At 32.5% G+C, this 17,810-nt stretch overlaps 1 protein-coding gene across 2 annotated transcripts in view; it reads left to right on the top strand.

Moving 5' to 3' along the window:
• The window catches only part of LOC127939023 (protein eva-1 homolog A-like), a 36,050-nt gene that overhangs the window by 14,979 nt on the left and 3,261 nt on the right, over positions 1-17,810 (top strand). Inside the window, exons 5-6 of one of the 2 annotated variants that reach the window (XM_052536001.1) lie at positions 4,412-4,555; positions 16,441-16,581. In XM_052536001.1, the coding sequence (XP_052391961.1) occupies positions 4,412-4,555; positions 16,441-16,581 (285 nt within the window). Of the gene's footprint in view, positions 1-4,411; positions 4,556-9,448; positions 9,722-16,440; positions 16,582-17,810 lie in introns of those variants that run through there. The other variant, XM_052536003.1, reaches the window with a different exon arrangement.

The raw sequence follows: 17,810 nt of genomic DNA, 5'->3' as shown, positions 1-17,810 counted from the left end.
ACGATGCTATAGGCTCAAAATAGCCATATTAAAAATGTTTCGCCGAGAATAATCTTTTTGTATTTTATCAAATGTTATCAATAATTTTTTTATGAAATATTGAAAATCTTATTGTTTGTTATGATTTGAGCTGTTTTTATCATTTCGTTATGTTAAGAATGTGTATTTATTTTAAAAATACATTTATCTTGCTATGAAAATAGACAGAGGCTGGTCTGGCAATACAAAAAAATTTAATCATTAAAACTTTTCTTACAAAATGAGAATATGGACTCCACCATTTAATTTATAAACTTCAAAGAATCTGAAAATAGTGGAAATCAGGATTAGGCATAAAATAAGAATTATTCATACATGTGAAAATATGCTGAGAATTAATCAAATACAGTAGTTGTAATCTGGCTCAGAGGATGACAGGATAATACAGTTAATACAGGACTTCTTCACCTTGACAAAAGCAAAAATGCTATGAAATTAATCTCATTTTGTAAGAAAGCATGACTTTCTATAGCAAAGCATTATTATGGGATACAGTATTTGTAAGAAATAAGTATTTGATTTCTTTAATCAGTGTTATTTTTGTATTTTTTTTCTTTGCTTGGCAAAATGCAGCAGTAAATAAGATTATGTATATTTGTATGTGTGTGTGTGTGTGTGTGTGTGTGTGAGTGTGTGCGTGCGCGTATGTGTGTGCACCACCCTCTTAAGCAGTGCTTGACTAATCGCTCTGAACCCGGGCTCAGTGTCGGGGTTAATGGGGTCTGTTTTTCTCTCTGGACGTCCTGTCAGGTGAAGATTGACAGTGTTTCACCAGAAGCTGCTCAAGAGCCTCCATCTGTGAGAGTTAAAGGTCATTAAAGCCATTCAAACTAAATCAGTCACAACTTAAAGACTGATAGACCTTTCACCTTGATTTTCAATGAAAAATGAATTTATTTATTTTTTATACAGTGCATTATCACAAGCGAGCTGTGATAATATTGGTTAATATTTTTCACCATCCACAGAGAATTTTGGTTATCTGATTTTTTTATTTTATTTCAGAAGTAGTACATTTTCTCTAGAATTACATTCAAAATATTTTGTTTAACAAAATTCATAATTCGTTTTTAATGTTGAGCTTCAGATTAGTTAGTTTGAATTATATTTACATAACCATTCAAAAGTTTGCAAGTTTACAAAAATACAGTAATATTGTGAAATATTATTGCAATTTAAAATAACTTATCTATTTGAATATATTTTCTAAACTGTAATTTATTCCTGTGATCAAAGCTGTATTTTCAGCATCATTCCTCCATTCTTCAGTGTCACATGATCTTCAGAAATCACTCTAATATGCTGATTTGCTGCTCAAGAAACATTTCTGATTATTATCAATGTTGAATGTTGAATGCAACATGACAGAAACACAAAGTGCACGTCCTCCATGTGTTTCTGTGCAGTTCCCACACCTCATGTTTACCTCTTCCAGAGCTGTAAACTCTGATTTGTCTGTGATGGAGGACTGAAGTGACCCCGGGGGGTTTCTCTCACGTGGATCTAGTTTCTGGACGCACTCAACCGGAGCTAGATCTCCAGCTCAGCATCAGAAGAACTGTTAGATCTGTACAGAACCCGGTCTGTGGTCAACGGCCCAATAAATAGTTCATAAATCAGATCTCTATCAGAGCGCAGCTCTCTGTTTACTAACAGGACTCTGTGACCTTTCACCTCTAACGTTTGTTCAAGCCATCAGTCGTGAAGTGACGACATGTCTCCGCTCCTCAGATCTTCAGTGAGTGATGCTTTGAGCTGAACTCCAGCTTCGTGTTAATGGATCTGTAAATGTGCCTTTCTTTCTCTCTCTCTTTCTGTCCCTCTCTCTCTTTATCTCTCTCTCTCTCTCTCTCTTACTCTCTCTCTCTCTGTCTCTCTCTCTCTCTTACTCTCTCTCTCTCTGTCTCTCTCTCTCTCTCTCTCTCTTTCTGTCTCTCTCTCTCTCTTTCTCTGTCTCTCTCTCTCTCTCTCTCTCTCTCTCTCTCTCTCTCTATCTCTCTATCTCTCTCTCTCTCACTCTGTCTCTCACTCTCTCTCTTTCTCTGTCTCTCGCTCTCTCTCTCACTTCTGAATTTCTGTCACTGGTCCTGGTTTCATTCAGACCCATTCAGATTCTCTTTATTAACCCCTAACTAGTGGACAGATGCATTTTTAACCAGTGAGGGGCTCTAGGTGATGAACTTTGACCTTTCTCATAATCCTGTGTGACTGTTCTTTTTATGTGGCATTTTGTTTTTGAGCACAGATTGCATCTAGAAAATATGCATTTAATAATTTTTGTATTATAATTATTATTATTCCAGATGATGCAGACAATCTATATATATATATATATATATATATATATATAAATTTTTATTATTTTAATTGTAATTCATTCTAAACATTTTATTCCCCCATTAAAAAAGTTATCAAGACCCATATATATATATATATATATATATATATAGTTATATAGTTATATAAGTTCTTGTAAATAGTGGTATTTAAAAAAAAAACTGACATAATAGTATAAAATATTCTTTTTCTAATTCATTCAAAATATATAAATGAAAATTACATTACAGTATTTTTATATATAATTTTAAATGCTAGAAGTTATTAATTTTAATTTTTGATCAATTTTAGCTTAAGATTTAGTAATTTTGTCATGTACTTTTGGAAAATATTTTCATATATATGTTTGTTTATATATATATATTTCTTGATAGTTTTAATTAGCTTTATTTTATTTATTTGTATTTTGAAGTTTTTTCTTTTATTTTAGTGCTTAAAAGTTGTCAGTTAATTCCCAAGACAACATTTCTTATTCTCTCATAATTACGTTTTTTTTTATCTAATACATATAGTTTATTTTATTTCAATGAACAAAAATGGTTTTTAATAGTTTCATCTTTAATTTTAGTTAATAAGAACAAAATTGACTGATAATGTAATTAATATTTTCCACTTTTTTTGGAACACACACTGAACTGGAAAACATTCTGGATCTTGCCTGCTCTAATCTGATTGACTAACTTTTTAAAATTTCTTGAAATTTCCTGAAAAGCATGATTAGTCCGATGGGAAATGAAGTCGTGTGAACAAGACGCAACGAATGCTTTTAAAGATCAAATAACCATCAGATTGTCAGGCTGGCGGCATCAAATCTCTCCAGTTCAGAAGAAAAGCAGCACTGAAATAGCAACATATTAAAGATAAAATACGGTTAGACTTTGAAGTACTTTCACTTAATGATATAATTACAGGGCATTTTGAAAGTCAAGTATGTTTTAAAAGAACACGCTGTGTGCTTATGTGATCATTTTGCCATCTGCTGTTTTGACCGGAGGCTGCAGTTTCATCTTCATCTGCAGATCCATGAAATCAAGTGTTAGAGACACAATGACAGGCAGACGACAAGCTCAGACATGTACACACACAAACACACACACACGCACGTCTCATATCGTCTGTCTGCAGAAAGCTGCATGCTTGTATATTCAATCTGTTTGATGTTCATCTGTGTGGCTTCATTGTTCTCTGTGTGTGAAAGTAAAACACACTCAGTTTGAATCTTGTAAGAAAATATTTAAGCAGAGCTGTGACGGTACCTCTTGTTCATATTTCATTGCTAAAGCTAAAAAATAAAATAAAATAAAAACTAAGAACTAAAACAAACTTTAACTGAAATAAAGTAAAAATATAAAACATGTTTTATTTCAGCTAGTGGCCAAGTTTAGTTTAACATGATGTACTAAAAAAACTAAAACTGTAAATTAAAAATGATATACACTATATATAAAAATAGAAATAAAATGATTAATAAAACTATAATAATGTATTCAATTATATTTTTGGTAATTTTATTATTTGATTTTTCATATTTATTTGTTTTTTCTAAATTTCTAAATAGTTCTAATTTGTTCACTTCAGTTTATTTTTTTTTTCACTTTTTTCAGTTATTTTTAGTTTCATTTTTTTATTTTATTTCAGCTAGTATTTTATTATTATTTTTCATTTAATATATCATTTGATTTTATTTCAGCTTTATTTCAATGGATGATTTGAAAAATGTTGCTTCGTTTTAGCTAACGTTTTAAGTTTTGTTAATAATAACAACATTTTTAGTTTACTTCTGATGTACTAAAATAACTCTAACTTAAAATGAAATTTAAAAAAATGCACGGTGCCATGTGAAAATAACTAGTGTTAAATAACTGGTTCATATGGCCATAATTTGCTGAAAGTGACAAATGCAGTTCAGTACAATCAGTCATGTCAGTCGTTATAATTAACTTGTATAGAGACTGTGGTATTGTGTGTGTGTGTGTGAGTTTGTGTGTGTGTGTGTGTGCGCTGAGCTCTCACCTGACGTGTCATGTGATTCCAGACTGCTCGTCTGATGTGGCTCTGCAGGTGATGACATCACGTTGCCAGGGGAAACGCTCCTGTGTGGTCCGCGCCTCGACACAAGAGTTTGGTGACCCCTGTTACCACGGCACCCGCAAATACCTCAGTGTCATCCACACCTGTGGTGAGTTACACACCTCACACACCTTCATTCCCATTCATAACTACACTACACTGAGAAACCACTCACTTGTGTTGCTGCAAACCATGTCTGAGCAGTCATAATTAAAAATAAAATACAAAAATGTTATTATAAAATGATGGCCATATTTTTGATTGCTTAACTGATTTGGCATTAGAAAAAAATATTTACAATTAAAATATTAAAAAAAAAGTAATTATATATTTTTTTTTAATTACAAAATCATAAATATATAATAATAATAAAACTTATTGTGTGTTGCTTTAAGTGATTTTATGACTAGAAGTATTGTTTGCTCATGTTATTTGTTTAATAAATAAAAAAACATGAATAAATATTAAATTAATTTTTTTAAATTAGAACTAAAATATTAAAAATGTAATTTAATAAAGCTTTTAATGTGTTTCGTCTAATTAATTATTGTATAAATAAAGCAACAAAAACTTGCTGAAAGTATTTTAAAATAAAATAAAAAATAATTATGATAATATATAATAAAACAAATCTAAATCTTAATTACAATTAAAAAAGTTAAAATTCCTTATTTCTTTATATTTTAATTAGATCAAAAATATTTTAATAAAAATCCTAAAATCATAAAGCTTTTTGTTTGTTGCTGTTAATAATTTATTTAATAACCGAAAAAACAATGTATTGTTTACTCATATGTTTAAAAAATAATATATTTAATTATTTTAAAAGTAGATGAACACATATTTAAACTGTATAAAATCATTAAGCTTTTTCGTTTAGCTTTAAATTATTTATTTAATGTCTAAAATAACAAAACACTGAGAGTATTGTTTACTCCTATGCTAATGATTAATTAATAAATAAATGAATAAATTTATATTATAAAATAAAAATAACTAATAGTTTAAATTTATTGTTATTAACATTTTCAATGATTTGGTGTCCTATTGTCTTTAACAATCAGAAAGAGATCATTGGCCTGTTTTCTGTCAAATTTCTCTCAAATTACAAATATCTGACAGCCTTTAATGTTTTTTGTAATCTTCCCTAAATTAAGTTACATTTTTATTACAGAAAATATTCTTTAAGGAAAAAGAGAAAAATGTTGGATTAAAATGAGGTTAATACTCATTTTCTGAGCTACATTGATTAGAACGGTTTTCTTAGAATCACACAAATACAAATGATCCTTAAATGACCTGCCCTGTGTTAGCTGAATATGATTTTATATTTTATATTTATATTTATATTTATATTTATATTTATATTTATATTTATATTTATATTTATATTTATATTTATATTTATATTTTATATTTTATATCATGTTTAAACACTAGAGGGCAGCGATCACTCATTCTGAACCTTTACAGCTGGACTATTTATGATTTCGTGTGTGTGTGCGTGTGTGTGTGTGTGTGTGTGTTTGGTATTAGTATGTACAGAAATCAGCTAAAAACTCTATTTGAACTCTAGTTTATAACTTTAGAGTAAGAGATTTGTTCAGATCCCTTACCCTCACTATATAGTGAGCTATAATGTGTGTCTGTATTATCAGTTGCAGTAATACTGTGTGTGTTGATCGTTCTGCAGGGTTTCAGGATTTCTTTCAAAGTCCAAAACACGCACCAGACATCAGAAACGTTTTTCTGTCTGTCCAAATACATGTCACAGACTGTGAAGTCTAGTGTTTCTGTCTTATTGCAATCATAGTAAGGTGTTCAGGAAGTGTGTGCTTCGGTTGTGTAAACAGACAGAAGAGAGTGTGTTTGGATGGTTTTCAGATGTAACCCTAAACTCGTATGTTCATATGTGACGATTTAATCATGTTGATCAAACACATCATCATGGAATCGAGTTTTTCGACGGTTAGGATGTTACAGTAAGATAAAAACTAGTTTCTCAGCTCTCTGTGTGTCTGTGTTTGCGTGTGTTAATGCTTCAAATCAGATGAATGTAGGTGATTGAATGTCAGTTAGGCCCGACCCAAACTATTTCCTCTCCCAGAAATCTGATAAAACACCAAGCATCCCTTGAGGAGCCAAAGCTTTTAAAAAACATTATATTTATTTATTCATAAAATATTTATTTAGAATAATTAATATATGAATGAAATCTTTTTTTTAGTGTATATCTGTTATTTTAGCCATTAAATAAATAATAAAAACACAAAGCTTTATGATATTATACATTATGATATTATATATTATATATAAATTTTTTATTGTATTTACTTATAAATGAATTATATATATATATATATATATATATATATATATATATATATATATATATATATATATATATATATATATATATATGTGTGTGTGTGTGTGTGTGTGTGTGTGTGTGTGTGTGTGTCTGTGTGTATGTTTAAATATATAATAAATAAATAATACATCATTTATGAGTAAAATATACTATTATGCAATATACTATATTATATAATACATAATAAATATACTATATCATATACTAAATACTATTTTATAAAAAAAATATATATATTTTATTTGTAAACTTATTAAAGCATAGGAGTAACACTACAGTATAAGCATTTTTCAGCGGTGAAAACAGAGAAATGTGGAGATTGTGATGAAATGTGGATGATCACAGGTTATGAGGTTCATATTCATGGCTCCATCGGTGTAACTGACAGAGAATTTGAGCTAAATGAGCTTGACTAATGTCTTCAGAACCACTGACAGCCTTCAGCTCGGGAGAAACGGACAGAAACGAGTCGGATCATGTGACCCGAGAGAGCGAGCCGAGGTGTTTTGGTCCATTGCAGCATACCATTGCCCTTAAAAGGCAGTGAATGTGATTGGCTGTATGATCCAAACACACGGTGCCAGCGCTGTTTGCACATGCTCAGATCAGTTCCAGTATTTCTGTGTTTGATGGTTTGAAATTGGCAAGACACTTGGAGGAGCTGAAGAGATTTATTTACTGTTTGAATGTGCTGCAGTGTTTTATAGAGAGCACGGCATGCTGGGATACCGGCAGGGTGAGGGATGTGTGTGCACACATGTGAAGTGCTGCTCTTTCAGTGGGTCAGTTGGGATGTGGGTGAGGTCAGAGGTCGACTACATAGCTCCGGATCGGATCAGCCAATAGGAAACCAGCAGGCTTTAGTCCCGCACTGATTGGCTCTCATGTGAACCTCTTTGGCCTCCTTAATATTTTTCTAGGGTCTGAAAATTACATGATATCATTTATAAACTTTTTTACACACTTAACTGTTTTAAAACCGGTCATCTAGAATGTGTAATGAAGAAAGTTAAGATAATCCATTGGTTGCTTTAGAAAATGTACAAAGGCTTTCAAGCATCAGAAGGATTCAAAAGCATCATAAAAGTGGTCCATATGAGTCATACAAGTCTTCTGAAGTTATGCAATGTTTCTTATGATGAACAAACTGAAATAATTGAAGTAGTTATTCACACATGAACGAATCGTTAAGTCCATTCGTCTCACTTGTGAACTGAATCAACTGATTCATCACTCAAAAGAATGATTCGTTCACAAATGCTTCTCTCACTGTGTAATTTTAGTATTATTTACATGCTATTATAGTATTAAATATCTTTTATTTTTATATTTTCAGTTTTCATTTTCATTTGTTTTAGGAATTTTGTTATGGGCTTTTGTCATTTTTTATCTTTTTTTTTATTTCTATTTAGCTTTAATTAGTTGCCAAGGCAACAATTTTAATCTTCATTTACTTTTTGTACATTTTTAAGTAAATATTCATAATGATATTTTAGCATTATTTATATACTAGTATGTAATATTTTGTATTTAATATAGTATTTAATATTTTGAAAGAGCTTTTATTTTTATATTTTCAGTTTTCATTTTAGCATTTAAGCAATTTTGTTATGTGCTTTTGTTATTTTTAAATTTTTATTTTTTTGATAATTCAATAAAGCTTTAAGTTATTTAAGTTTAGCTAATTTTAGGCATTTGTTTTAGGACAATTTACTTCATTTCAGTTATTTGCCAAGGCAACATTTCTAACTTTCATTTAATTTTTGTAATTTTTTCATATAATATTCACAATGTCATTTTAGTATTATTTCTATACTATTATAGTATTTAATATTTTGAATGAGCTTTTATTTTTTATATTTTTAGTTTTGATTTTCATTTTAGTTTAAGTTTCAAAAATAATATTTTGTGCTTTTGCCATTTTTATTATTTTTTATATTTCTGTTTAGTTTTAGCTCATTTTTATTTAAGATTGAATAATGTTAGTATTTTAACTTAAACTTTATTTCATTTAGTTGCCATTATAGTTTTATATCATTACAGCTATATTTCAATGAAAGAAAACTTTTTTTTTACATTTATATAGTTTTAGTTTAAGTTAACAGTTACAATGCTGTTCTCTCATGAAATCTTTAAAACGACCTCAACCAGATTTTCAGAAACTACATTTTGTTCTGTTTCTCCCACAAAATTATCATACGACTTCAGAAGACTTAAATATAGTGCACAAATCATATGGACATTATTGTTTCACGCTGGTTTTATAGTCCTTTTTAAACTGTGATTTATTTTAATTGCATTAAAAAGAGCAACCAACTCGATTCTTCAAACTTTCTCACTTTGTGTTATAAGGATGAAATGAAAGTCATACAGGTTTGGAACAACATACAGTAAGGTTGACTTTTCATATTTAGGTGAACTGTCCCTTTAATCTTACATTGGTTGTGTTTTTCTTTTTTGGATTAAAGTCAAGGAAACGTGAGATCGCGAGATCAAAGATCCAAAGCCACAATCTCCACTGAATGAAGCTCTGAATGAATGTCATTTCCTGTTGCTTTTAGTCTGGCTTTGTCTCACACACACTGACTCAGACCTACACGCCCCCTCCAGCGTAACTCCTGCCCCTCTGTGTGTGTGTGTGTGTGTGTGTGTGTCCATGTTCACGGAGGTGCTCAGTGCTGCTCTCTCGCCGGAGAGAAAGCTGTGAATCAGGAGACACGAGCTGAAGGAAAAAAGCCAGGAGGTCACATGAGACTCTTGAGGAGTTTGAGGAGCGTCGTTGAGTTTGTTTCACGGCTCGAGCGTCTGTGAACACACGTGAGCACAGGTAGACGCTGACCGGAGGACAGACAGAAAGAGAAAACAGCAGAAATAGCGTGAGGAACAGATTTCCATCATGTGTTCGTAAGTGTGCTTCTGATTCTTCTTCACTCTGAGGGGTTTACCTTTATAACCTGACCGTTTGAGAGGGTTTGAATGTTTGTGTGTGAGCGAATGATTTTATTTGACATGTTCAGTAAAGCATCACCAGAACTGTTACTCACAGAAGTTGGTGATTTGAACAAACCATCATAAAACGAGCCCCTGTATTTCGGTGCCTAAAACTGGTCTTTCTATAGACGTGAATGATGAACGCATATGTTTACTGGGCTTTAGAAAACATCACTTTGACCCACATTTATTGGACTTTAATGTTTAAAAAAAGTGAATTAAAGGACTACAGGCTCCTTTCTGATATATATATATATATATATATATATATATATATATATATATATATATATATATATATATATATATTATAAAGAAGGTTTTTATTAAACAAGATTGTACATTAAATTATAATGTATTTTATATATACATATATTTATCATATAAATATATTTATTTATGGTTGAAATAATTGAAAAAAATTCCACAAAAATATGAAGCAGCACAAATTTTTTTTTTTTTTACACTGATTAAAAAAAAGAATAATAATAATAAATTTTTCTTAAGCAGCAAATCATCATATTATTCTGATTTCTGAAGATCATGTGACACTGAAGACTGGAGAAATGATGCTGAAAATACAGCTTTGATCACAGGAATAAATTACACTTTAAAATATATTCAAACAGAACACAGTTGTTTTAAATTGTAATAAATATTACTGTTTTTACTGATGCAGATGTGGTGCACATTAAAAACACATATTAAACTTAAATCCATCTGCTTATACTGACCATGTTTGTCTATGATTGTGTGGATTTGTATCGTGATCATCTATTACAGTTTCTCTCTGTGCCTCAGAGCTTTAAATGGCCCTCAAGTCCATTAATATCCACAGCGTGTGTGTGTGTGTGTTCATGAGACGCTCAGCCCTGTTAAAAGACACAGAGAGAATATTTGCAGCACATGTGGATTTATTGGCCAGACTCGTGCCGGTTAACACTAATTTGTCGGGACAGAGTGAGAGTTTGGCACTGGTTTTCACCGAACAGAGCGTCTGAATTCACAGCTTTATTTTTAATCATGTGAGATGAGAGCGCGGCGGGTGTGCGCTTATTAAAACAGCTCACTGTAAACAGATGCTTTGAGTTTGCGTTTTCCTCACAGATATGAACCGTGTCTGTGTTATGAGATCAATCCGCTTTTATAAGCTTCAGCTCACACGTGTTTCATTTCTGTTTCATTTGACGAGGGCATGTGTTGCAGTCAGTGCACACAAACTAAGGCTTCTATGAGCAGTTGATAATGTGTGTGTGAGTTTTTCTGAAGATTTACGTCAGGAGTAAACTAGTCCTCTTATTATATATTTATAAACCTGACCGAACTAGTTTAGACTTGTTCGAGAGCCGTTATTTTTGAACCACTGAAGCGAGTTAAAATTGGCTCAAACAAACAATCAGTCAATCAGTCATTCATTCAGTGAAATAACTAGTACACGGTTACTGGAAGAGAACCGGATGATACACACATCAGGTTGAGTTTTTCTGTTTCTATGAGTCATATTGGAGATTCTGCGTTTTATTTGTAGACCGGAAGACACTGGTTTAAATCTTCCTGGAGGAATTTCCTTGGAATGCTGCTGTTTTAACTTGGAACTTCTTTACCACAATCACAATCATACTTTTGACTATTTTCTATTGCAGATCAGTCTGGCCATGGATTATTTTATCTCAGCTAACTGACAAGATTTCTCATCTAAAAAGAAAAAAAAACATTTAGTTTAAGCTGAAGTAGAATAATTAAAACTAAAACTGAAACTAATAAAAACATTTAAACGTTTGAAAAATGATAAAAATGACTAAACCAAAGCAAAATTTGTAAACCTTCACAATTTGACATGAAAATATAAAAATTAAAGCTAATTCAAAATATGAATAAAAACTGTATTAGCATATTATATACAAAGATGTAAAGCAAGCCAATCAAGACGACACTCGCTGGTTTGGAGAGCTCTCGTGATGTGTGTGTGTGTGTGTGTGTGTGTGTTTGGGACGAGTCCTTGTGTTTGGCTTAGCGTGAGCTTGTCCACTGTGTCAGCATAAACACAAATTCAGCACTGTGTGTGTGTGTGTGTGTGTGTGTGTGCACGCTTCAGGCTTTGAGTTCAGTAACAATGCTGTAACGTGACTCAGTGTTTGACCAGGTGGAGCTATACAGAGAAAACACTATTTCTCTTTCTTATTTTCTCTTTCTCTCTCGCTCTGTTTCTGTCTCTGCTGGTGTGTAGAAAAACATTCTTTGGATGTTTTACTGAGCTGTCATTTCTGAGTGTGTGTGTGTGTGTGTGTGTGTTGGGCACATTTGGCCCTGTGCACTTTTAGAAAGTCCTTTAATAAAGTACACTTTATTGAATTTGTCTAATAACCATGTCCAGCCTTTATGTGCGTCACAGAAAAATTCTGACATTTAACTCTTGATCAATCAAATGCAGTTTCCTCCACGTCTCAAATGATGTTGTTTCATAACATTTTGCGGTGGATGGCATTTGAAAATTTTTGAATAAAATGGTGACTCCTTGGTCTTGCTGATGCAATTAATGGATCATAAGTACACACAATGAAATCATATTTTACACATTTTTGACAAAATTACAGCTTGAGTAGGACTACACACACAAAAAAGAAAATTATTATAAAATATAAATTATGTAAAATAAATAATTGTTATAAGGCTAAATATATAAAATGTTTATGAAATTATTATTAATAATACATGTAAATAATATACCATTTTTAAATAATTATTATAAAGTGTATTATTAGTGATATTTTCCTTGGTTTGTCTTCTCAAAATCACATATTTCACATTTCATCCCAAGCTTCTCGCTTAAATTGAATGTTTTATGTGCCTTTTACTCCCTGTTTAGATTTCCAAAGCTTTAAAAATTTAATATTTTTATGACTTTTAACATTTTACATAGGATCTGGGACAAGAGTAAAATGTTTTTAAAGTTTTGATAATCTAATTTTCATTTTAAGTGAAAAGCCTGAGATGAAATACAAGATAAATGATACTTTTATATATTAGAGACATGAGATGTCATGACAGATAGCATGAAATGAGATCTGGTTATTTTAAGGATAAATGTCATGAAAAATTGCATGAAATAAGAGTTGTAATTTATTTAATACAGAAAAGACATGAAAACTAGCACAAATATATCGTTAAAGGCCACATTTACCAGAGCAGTTTTAATCTAACGTTTATCTAGCATTAACCCTAAAAATGGCTGAAGAAATTTGAAGTGTGTATGTGTTCACTTTGGGGATGAGACTGGCGCACTTTGACTTCTGTCACAACATATTTTACATCTTGATGTCCTTCACGTCTTTGTGTTGAATACTAGTTTGCTTGAATGGAGTCTACAGTTTGTGTTGATTTAGATGTGTCTGCATGCACTCAAGCAGAGTTTTCCATGACTGTTTCGTACGGAATAGTAAACCCGTTCTGTGACAGGAATCAAGCTGGAATTCAGGCATTTCCCAGAATGCATTCCTGCCAGACAGCGTGCGGCTAAAGCTAATGTGGGTCATACAGTGAAACGTGAGTCTGAATGTTAATGCCCGATTATTTTAAAGGCTCATAAAACCTGCTGTGTGTTTTAACCCTTTCTGGTGAAGCATCATGGGAAATGTGTTTCTCTTGAATGCTTTGATGTGGAATAATGACTTTAATAATGAATACAAAAGACACATTTACATGTCCAGAAAGCACTGACCTCTGTCAGTCATAGGCGATTTTCATCATGACTTTTTATTTTAGACTCTCTGTCTTTTCATTGCATCTGAGAAGCGAGACTCACTCATCCATGAACTTTTACTATTTGTGCTGTGTTTGCACACTGGTATTGAATCTCACTTTCTGTGGTTTAGAGGAGTGTGTGTTACAGGACGTGTGTGTGTGTGTTCTGTTCATTGATGTCTTATATTAGAAACACACACACACAGACCGCTGTAGATATTAGTCTAGATATGATGTCTTTATTTGAGCAGCAAGGACTCCAGCTGTCCCAGAATGCCACACTTCAGTGAGTTAAGCGTGTCTGCTTGGATCAGCACATAATAGAGCTGTACTATGCCAGAGAAAACACACACACACACACACACACAGGCGCGTGTTTTGAGGTCTGGAATGGTTTAGTTTGACTCTGATGATGAGAATATTTCCAGGTTGATTCTTGTGCTGTTCTGGGTTCTCTTCAAACATAAAGAGGGTCCTTTCTGTGTGACTTTTGTAAAATAGTGACTGTTTTCAGATAGGTCTTCTGATTGGTCCACTGTTTTGGAACTGCATGTAAAAGCTGAAGTTCTCGTGAGAGTCTCTGTAGAAGATGTGAGACACGTGCACAGCGGTCATATGTGTCCGTCTGTCATGCACTGGAATGGAAAAAAATTGTGTTCAGTCTCAGTTAGGCATCAACTACGTGTGTAAAATGTATATATATACACAGGGGTGCACATCATTTTTTCAACCTGGAGTTTTGATTTGGTCCTCACACTGCATATAGCATGACCCATTAAATATAACTATTAAATTTATTAAATATATAACTATATAACTAAAATTAAAATTAATTGATAATAGTTATAATATTATTGCACTTTATTTAATTACTTTTTTTATATAAAATAATAGTAAATAAATAGTGTGTCATAATATTATAAAAAAAAGGCAGTCCTAGTATTAAATGCAAATACATTTATTTTATAGTAAACTTAAAAATAAAATGCTAATATTTAGTACTACTTTCTTTGTTTGGCTCTTTAAGAAGAATCGCTTTATGTATTCCCCAATTTTAAGTCACTTTGGATAAAAGCATATATAAAAAATAAATGAATAAAAGCGTTTTCATCATATTCAAACTTAAAATCAGCAGGCTTTTGTTTAGGCAGGTTGCCTTCTGGATTTAGCGCTGCTGCGGTTTAAAGAGCGTCAGTGGATGAATGTCACAGTTTTGCATTGTGCTTTGATACGGCATGGCATAGCCAATAATGTGTTATTCTCTCTTTTTCTTTTTTATTTCTTTTAAATTTTTGAGGATTTTGTACAAACTTTAAAATGGATGGTGGAAAATGAACACACACACACGTAAATATACCTAAGCTCACATGTGACTCCAATTACCCCCAATCAGTGGGCTGTAATTGCTCCAGGGGCCTTACAATCACACACACACACATACACACACACACACACAGTGATTGTGTCAGTCTTTAACTTGACCTCCCTCAGAGTAGCGTGTGTGTGTGTGTGTGTTTTAAAACCCAGCCGTCAGTAACTGGCACTGGTGACTGTTTCAGCTTTCATGAGTAAGTGTGTGTGTGTGTGTGTGTGTGTGTGTGTGTGTGTGTGTCCTCAGGCTGTTTCCAGACTCTTAAGAGTTTAACCAAAATCGGTTTCGCTAAATTTGGTGCCATGTTTATTCAGAGAGAGTCTAAAACAAATGCTTTGTGTTACTGAAACTGTATGTGTGTGTGTGTGTGCCTGTGTGTGTCTGTGTACTTGTTTTTCTATTCTGGTGGGGACTTAAACCTCAATACACACAGACTCATGGGGACTCGTGTCATGGTGGGGACCTAAATTGAGGTCCCCACGGGTAAACAAGCTAATAAATTACACAGAATGAAGTTTCTTGAAAATCTAAAAATGCAGAAAGTTTCCTGTGAGGGTTAGGTTTAGGGGTAGCGTTGGTGTAGGGCGATAGAAAATACGGTCTGTACAGTATAAAAACCATTACGCCTATGGAGAGTCCCCACAAGGATAGCTGACCAGACGTGTGTGTGTGTGTGTGTGTGTGTGTGTGTAAGCCAGACCTCTCTGGAGGATTGTTGAAGGGCCATTGGCAGTCCATTTAGGGGTTTGAACAGCAAAATAGCTAATATCATTTAATTTCTATGATTTAATGTTAATTATTAACTGCATTGTCTTATCAAATGTATATAAGATCTTATACATAATAATGTAAGTGACAAATAATATAGAGTCTACACTACCATTCAAAAGAGGTCAGTAAGAAAGAAATGAATACTTTTATTCAGCAAGGATACATTCAATTGATCAAAAGTTATCTACTCCGTGGAGGGATTTTTCCATTTTATTCTTAAAACTCCTTTTAGGTGCGATATATGCACTATATTTGTCATGTTTCTAGATTCACTCCTAACAAGAAGTTATCAAATGTGTTTAGTTTTTTGCCAGATCATTTGGCAGTATGGCGATGATGATAATGGATTAGTGTCTTATGAGAGTAAAACATCACAAAACTCATTCTGAGGACACGTGTATAATTCAAAACCAATGATAAAATCAGCAGAACTTAAACAATCCTACGCAACTGTGACTTAGAGAAGTTTACATTTACTAGTGTTCTCAGTATTGAAGTGATCTTATCTTTCAAATATGTCCGTTTGTGGTCATTTTCTCCTTTCTTCCAGTCTGCTTGGATCCTGATCATTGCCACAATATATTTTCCTTTTGTTTCACTGTTTATAGAGCACAAAGGCAGTCTTGTTTTTAGTGTGTATGTTGGATGACTCTTGATCGTCTCTAATGCATCGTGAGCGTGTGTGAGGGAGTAGAAACGTAATTCAAGTAGAAGTATAATTTTTGCTGAATTATGTGTTTCTTTTTAGTCCCAAAGAAACTCATGCAGGAGCCGGTTTCTAGGCATCCATCGTTCCCCTCTCCCCCATCAGTGCCTCATGACCCCAACGTGGTGGGAGACAGCGCCCCTCCGGACGGGACCCCGTCTCTGACCTCAGACTCTGCGCCAGGTAAGAAACCGAGCGCGACTGATGGACTGACACACACCCTCAGCAGAAACTCTGACTGGAATCAGTTACCCTCATCCAAATAATCACTTTTATCAGGAAAATGATGAGAAACACTGATCTGCAAAATGCAAAAAAACAAAGTTTAAGAAGCTTTTAACGTGAGCTCTGTTTAGATGACCTTTTGTATATTTCCTGAACGTATATTAGGCCAAACAGTATATTAATATAGGAATAGTTCTCTCTCTCACACACACACACAAAAGAGATAATTAAGACATTATTTATTCATTTCCAGTGTGTGGAATATTTGAATTTGAATTTTTAATGAACCTTCCATGCAGTGCCATTCATTTGGAAGCTCGTTTCTGTCACGGAATAAAGAAGAGGCAATAGCAACTTTTTATCTCACAATTCTGATTTTTTTTTTTCCTACAATTCTGAGAAGAAAAGTGCAAACTTGAAAAATTCCCGCCTGTGAGTACAAAAGTCAAAATTGTGAAATAAAAAGTTGCTATTAACTTTCACATTTTTTTTATTCTGTGTAAAAAAAATTTTGAATTGTGAGATAATTTTGTTTATATCTTGCAATTCTGTGTTTTATATATATATATATATATAGGCTTCCATGCATTCATATTCACAGTGATGTAAAATGATAAAATGTTCTAAAGTTAAAGTACGATCACTACAAGTTTGTATCTTTATTAAAAAAAAAAAAATTACCACTTTTATTATTTATTTTATGATTTATCCAGTATTTGAAGGGATGTTTCTGTTTTATTTAATAAACTCCTTCTAGGGAGATATGCACTTAATTTGTCCTGTTTCTAGATTCACTCCTAACAAGAAGTTATTAGATGTGTTATGTTGATTTAGTCCATAATGACCTAAGTTTAAGAAACCTGAAACAGGTTTTAAAAACTGTCAAATAAGATCTCTATTTTCTCATTGTTCTGACTATAAGAGTCTGGCACACAGCAGATATTATACTGAAACCAATATCCTGGAACATGTTACCTGAATGCTTTCAGTTAATATGAGCAGCAGACGATCTTACAGTCATCAAGCTCCAAAAATGATGGGAAAAGTACAATATTAAATCATATGATGGGTGTATATACATTGAAATATGGTACAATCTCAATGAGAAGCAGTGACATTTGACATCTTTGATATTTAAAAATATATAAGAATAAAGTGCATGCATTTTTATACTTTTTGTAGTAGAC

The sequence above is a fragment of the Carassius gibelio genome, chromosome A20, assembly GCF_023724105.1.
Source record: "Carassius gibelio isolate Cgi1373 ecotype wild population from Czech Republic chromosome A20, carGib1.2-hapl.c, whole genome shotgun sequence".
In the NCBI taxonomy this organism is placed as follows: Eukaryota; Metazoa; Chordata; class Actinopteri; order Cypriniformes; family Cyprinidae; genus Carassius; species Carassius gibelio.
Note: the sequence above shows the minus strand (reverse complement) of the source record. Positions and strands in the feature narration are given on the sequence as shown.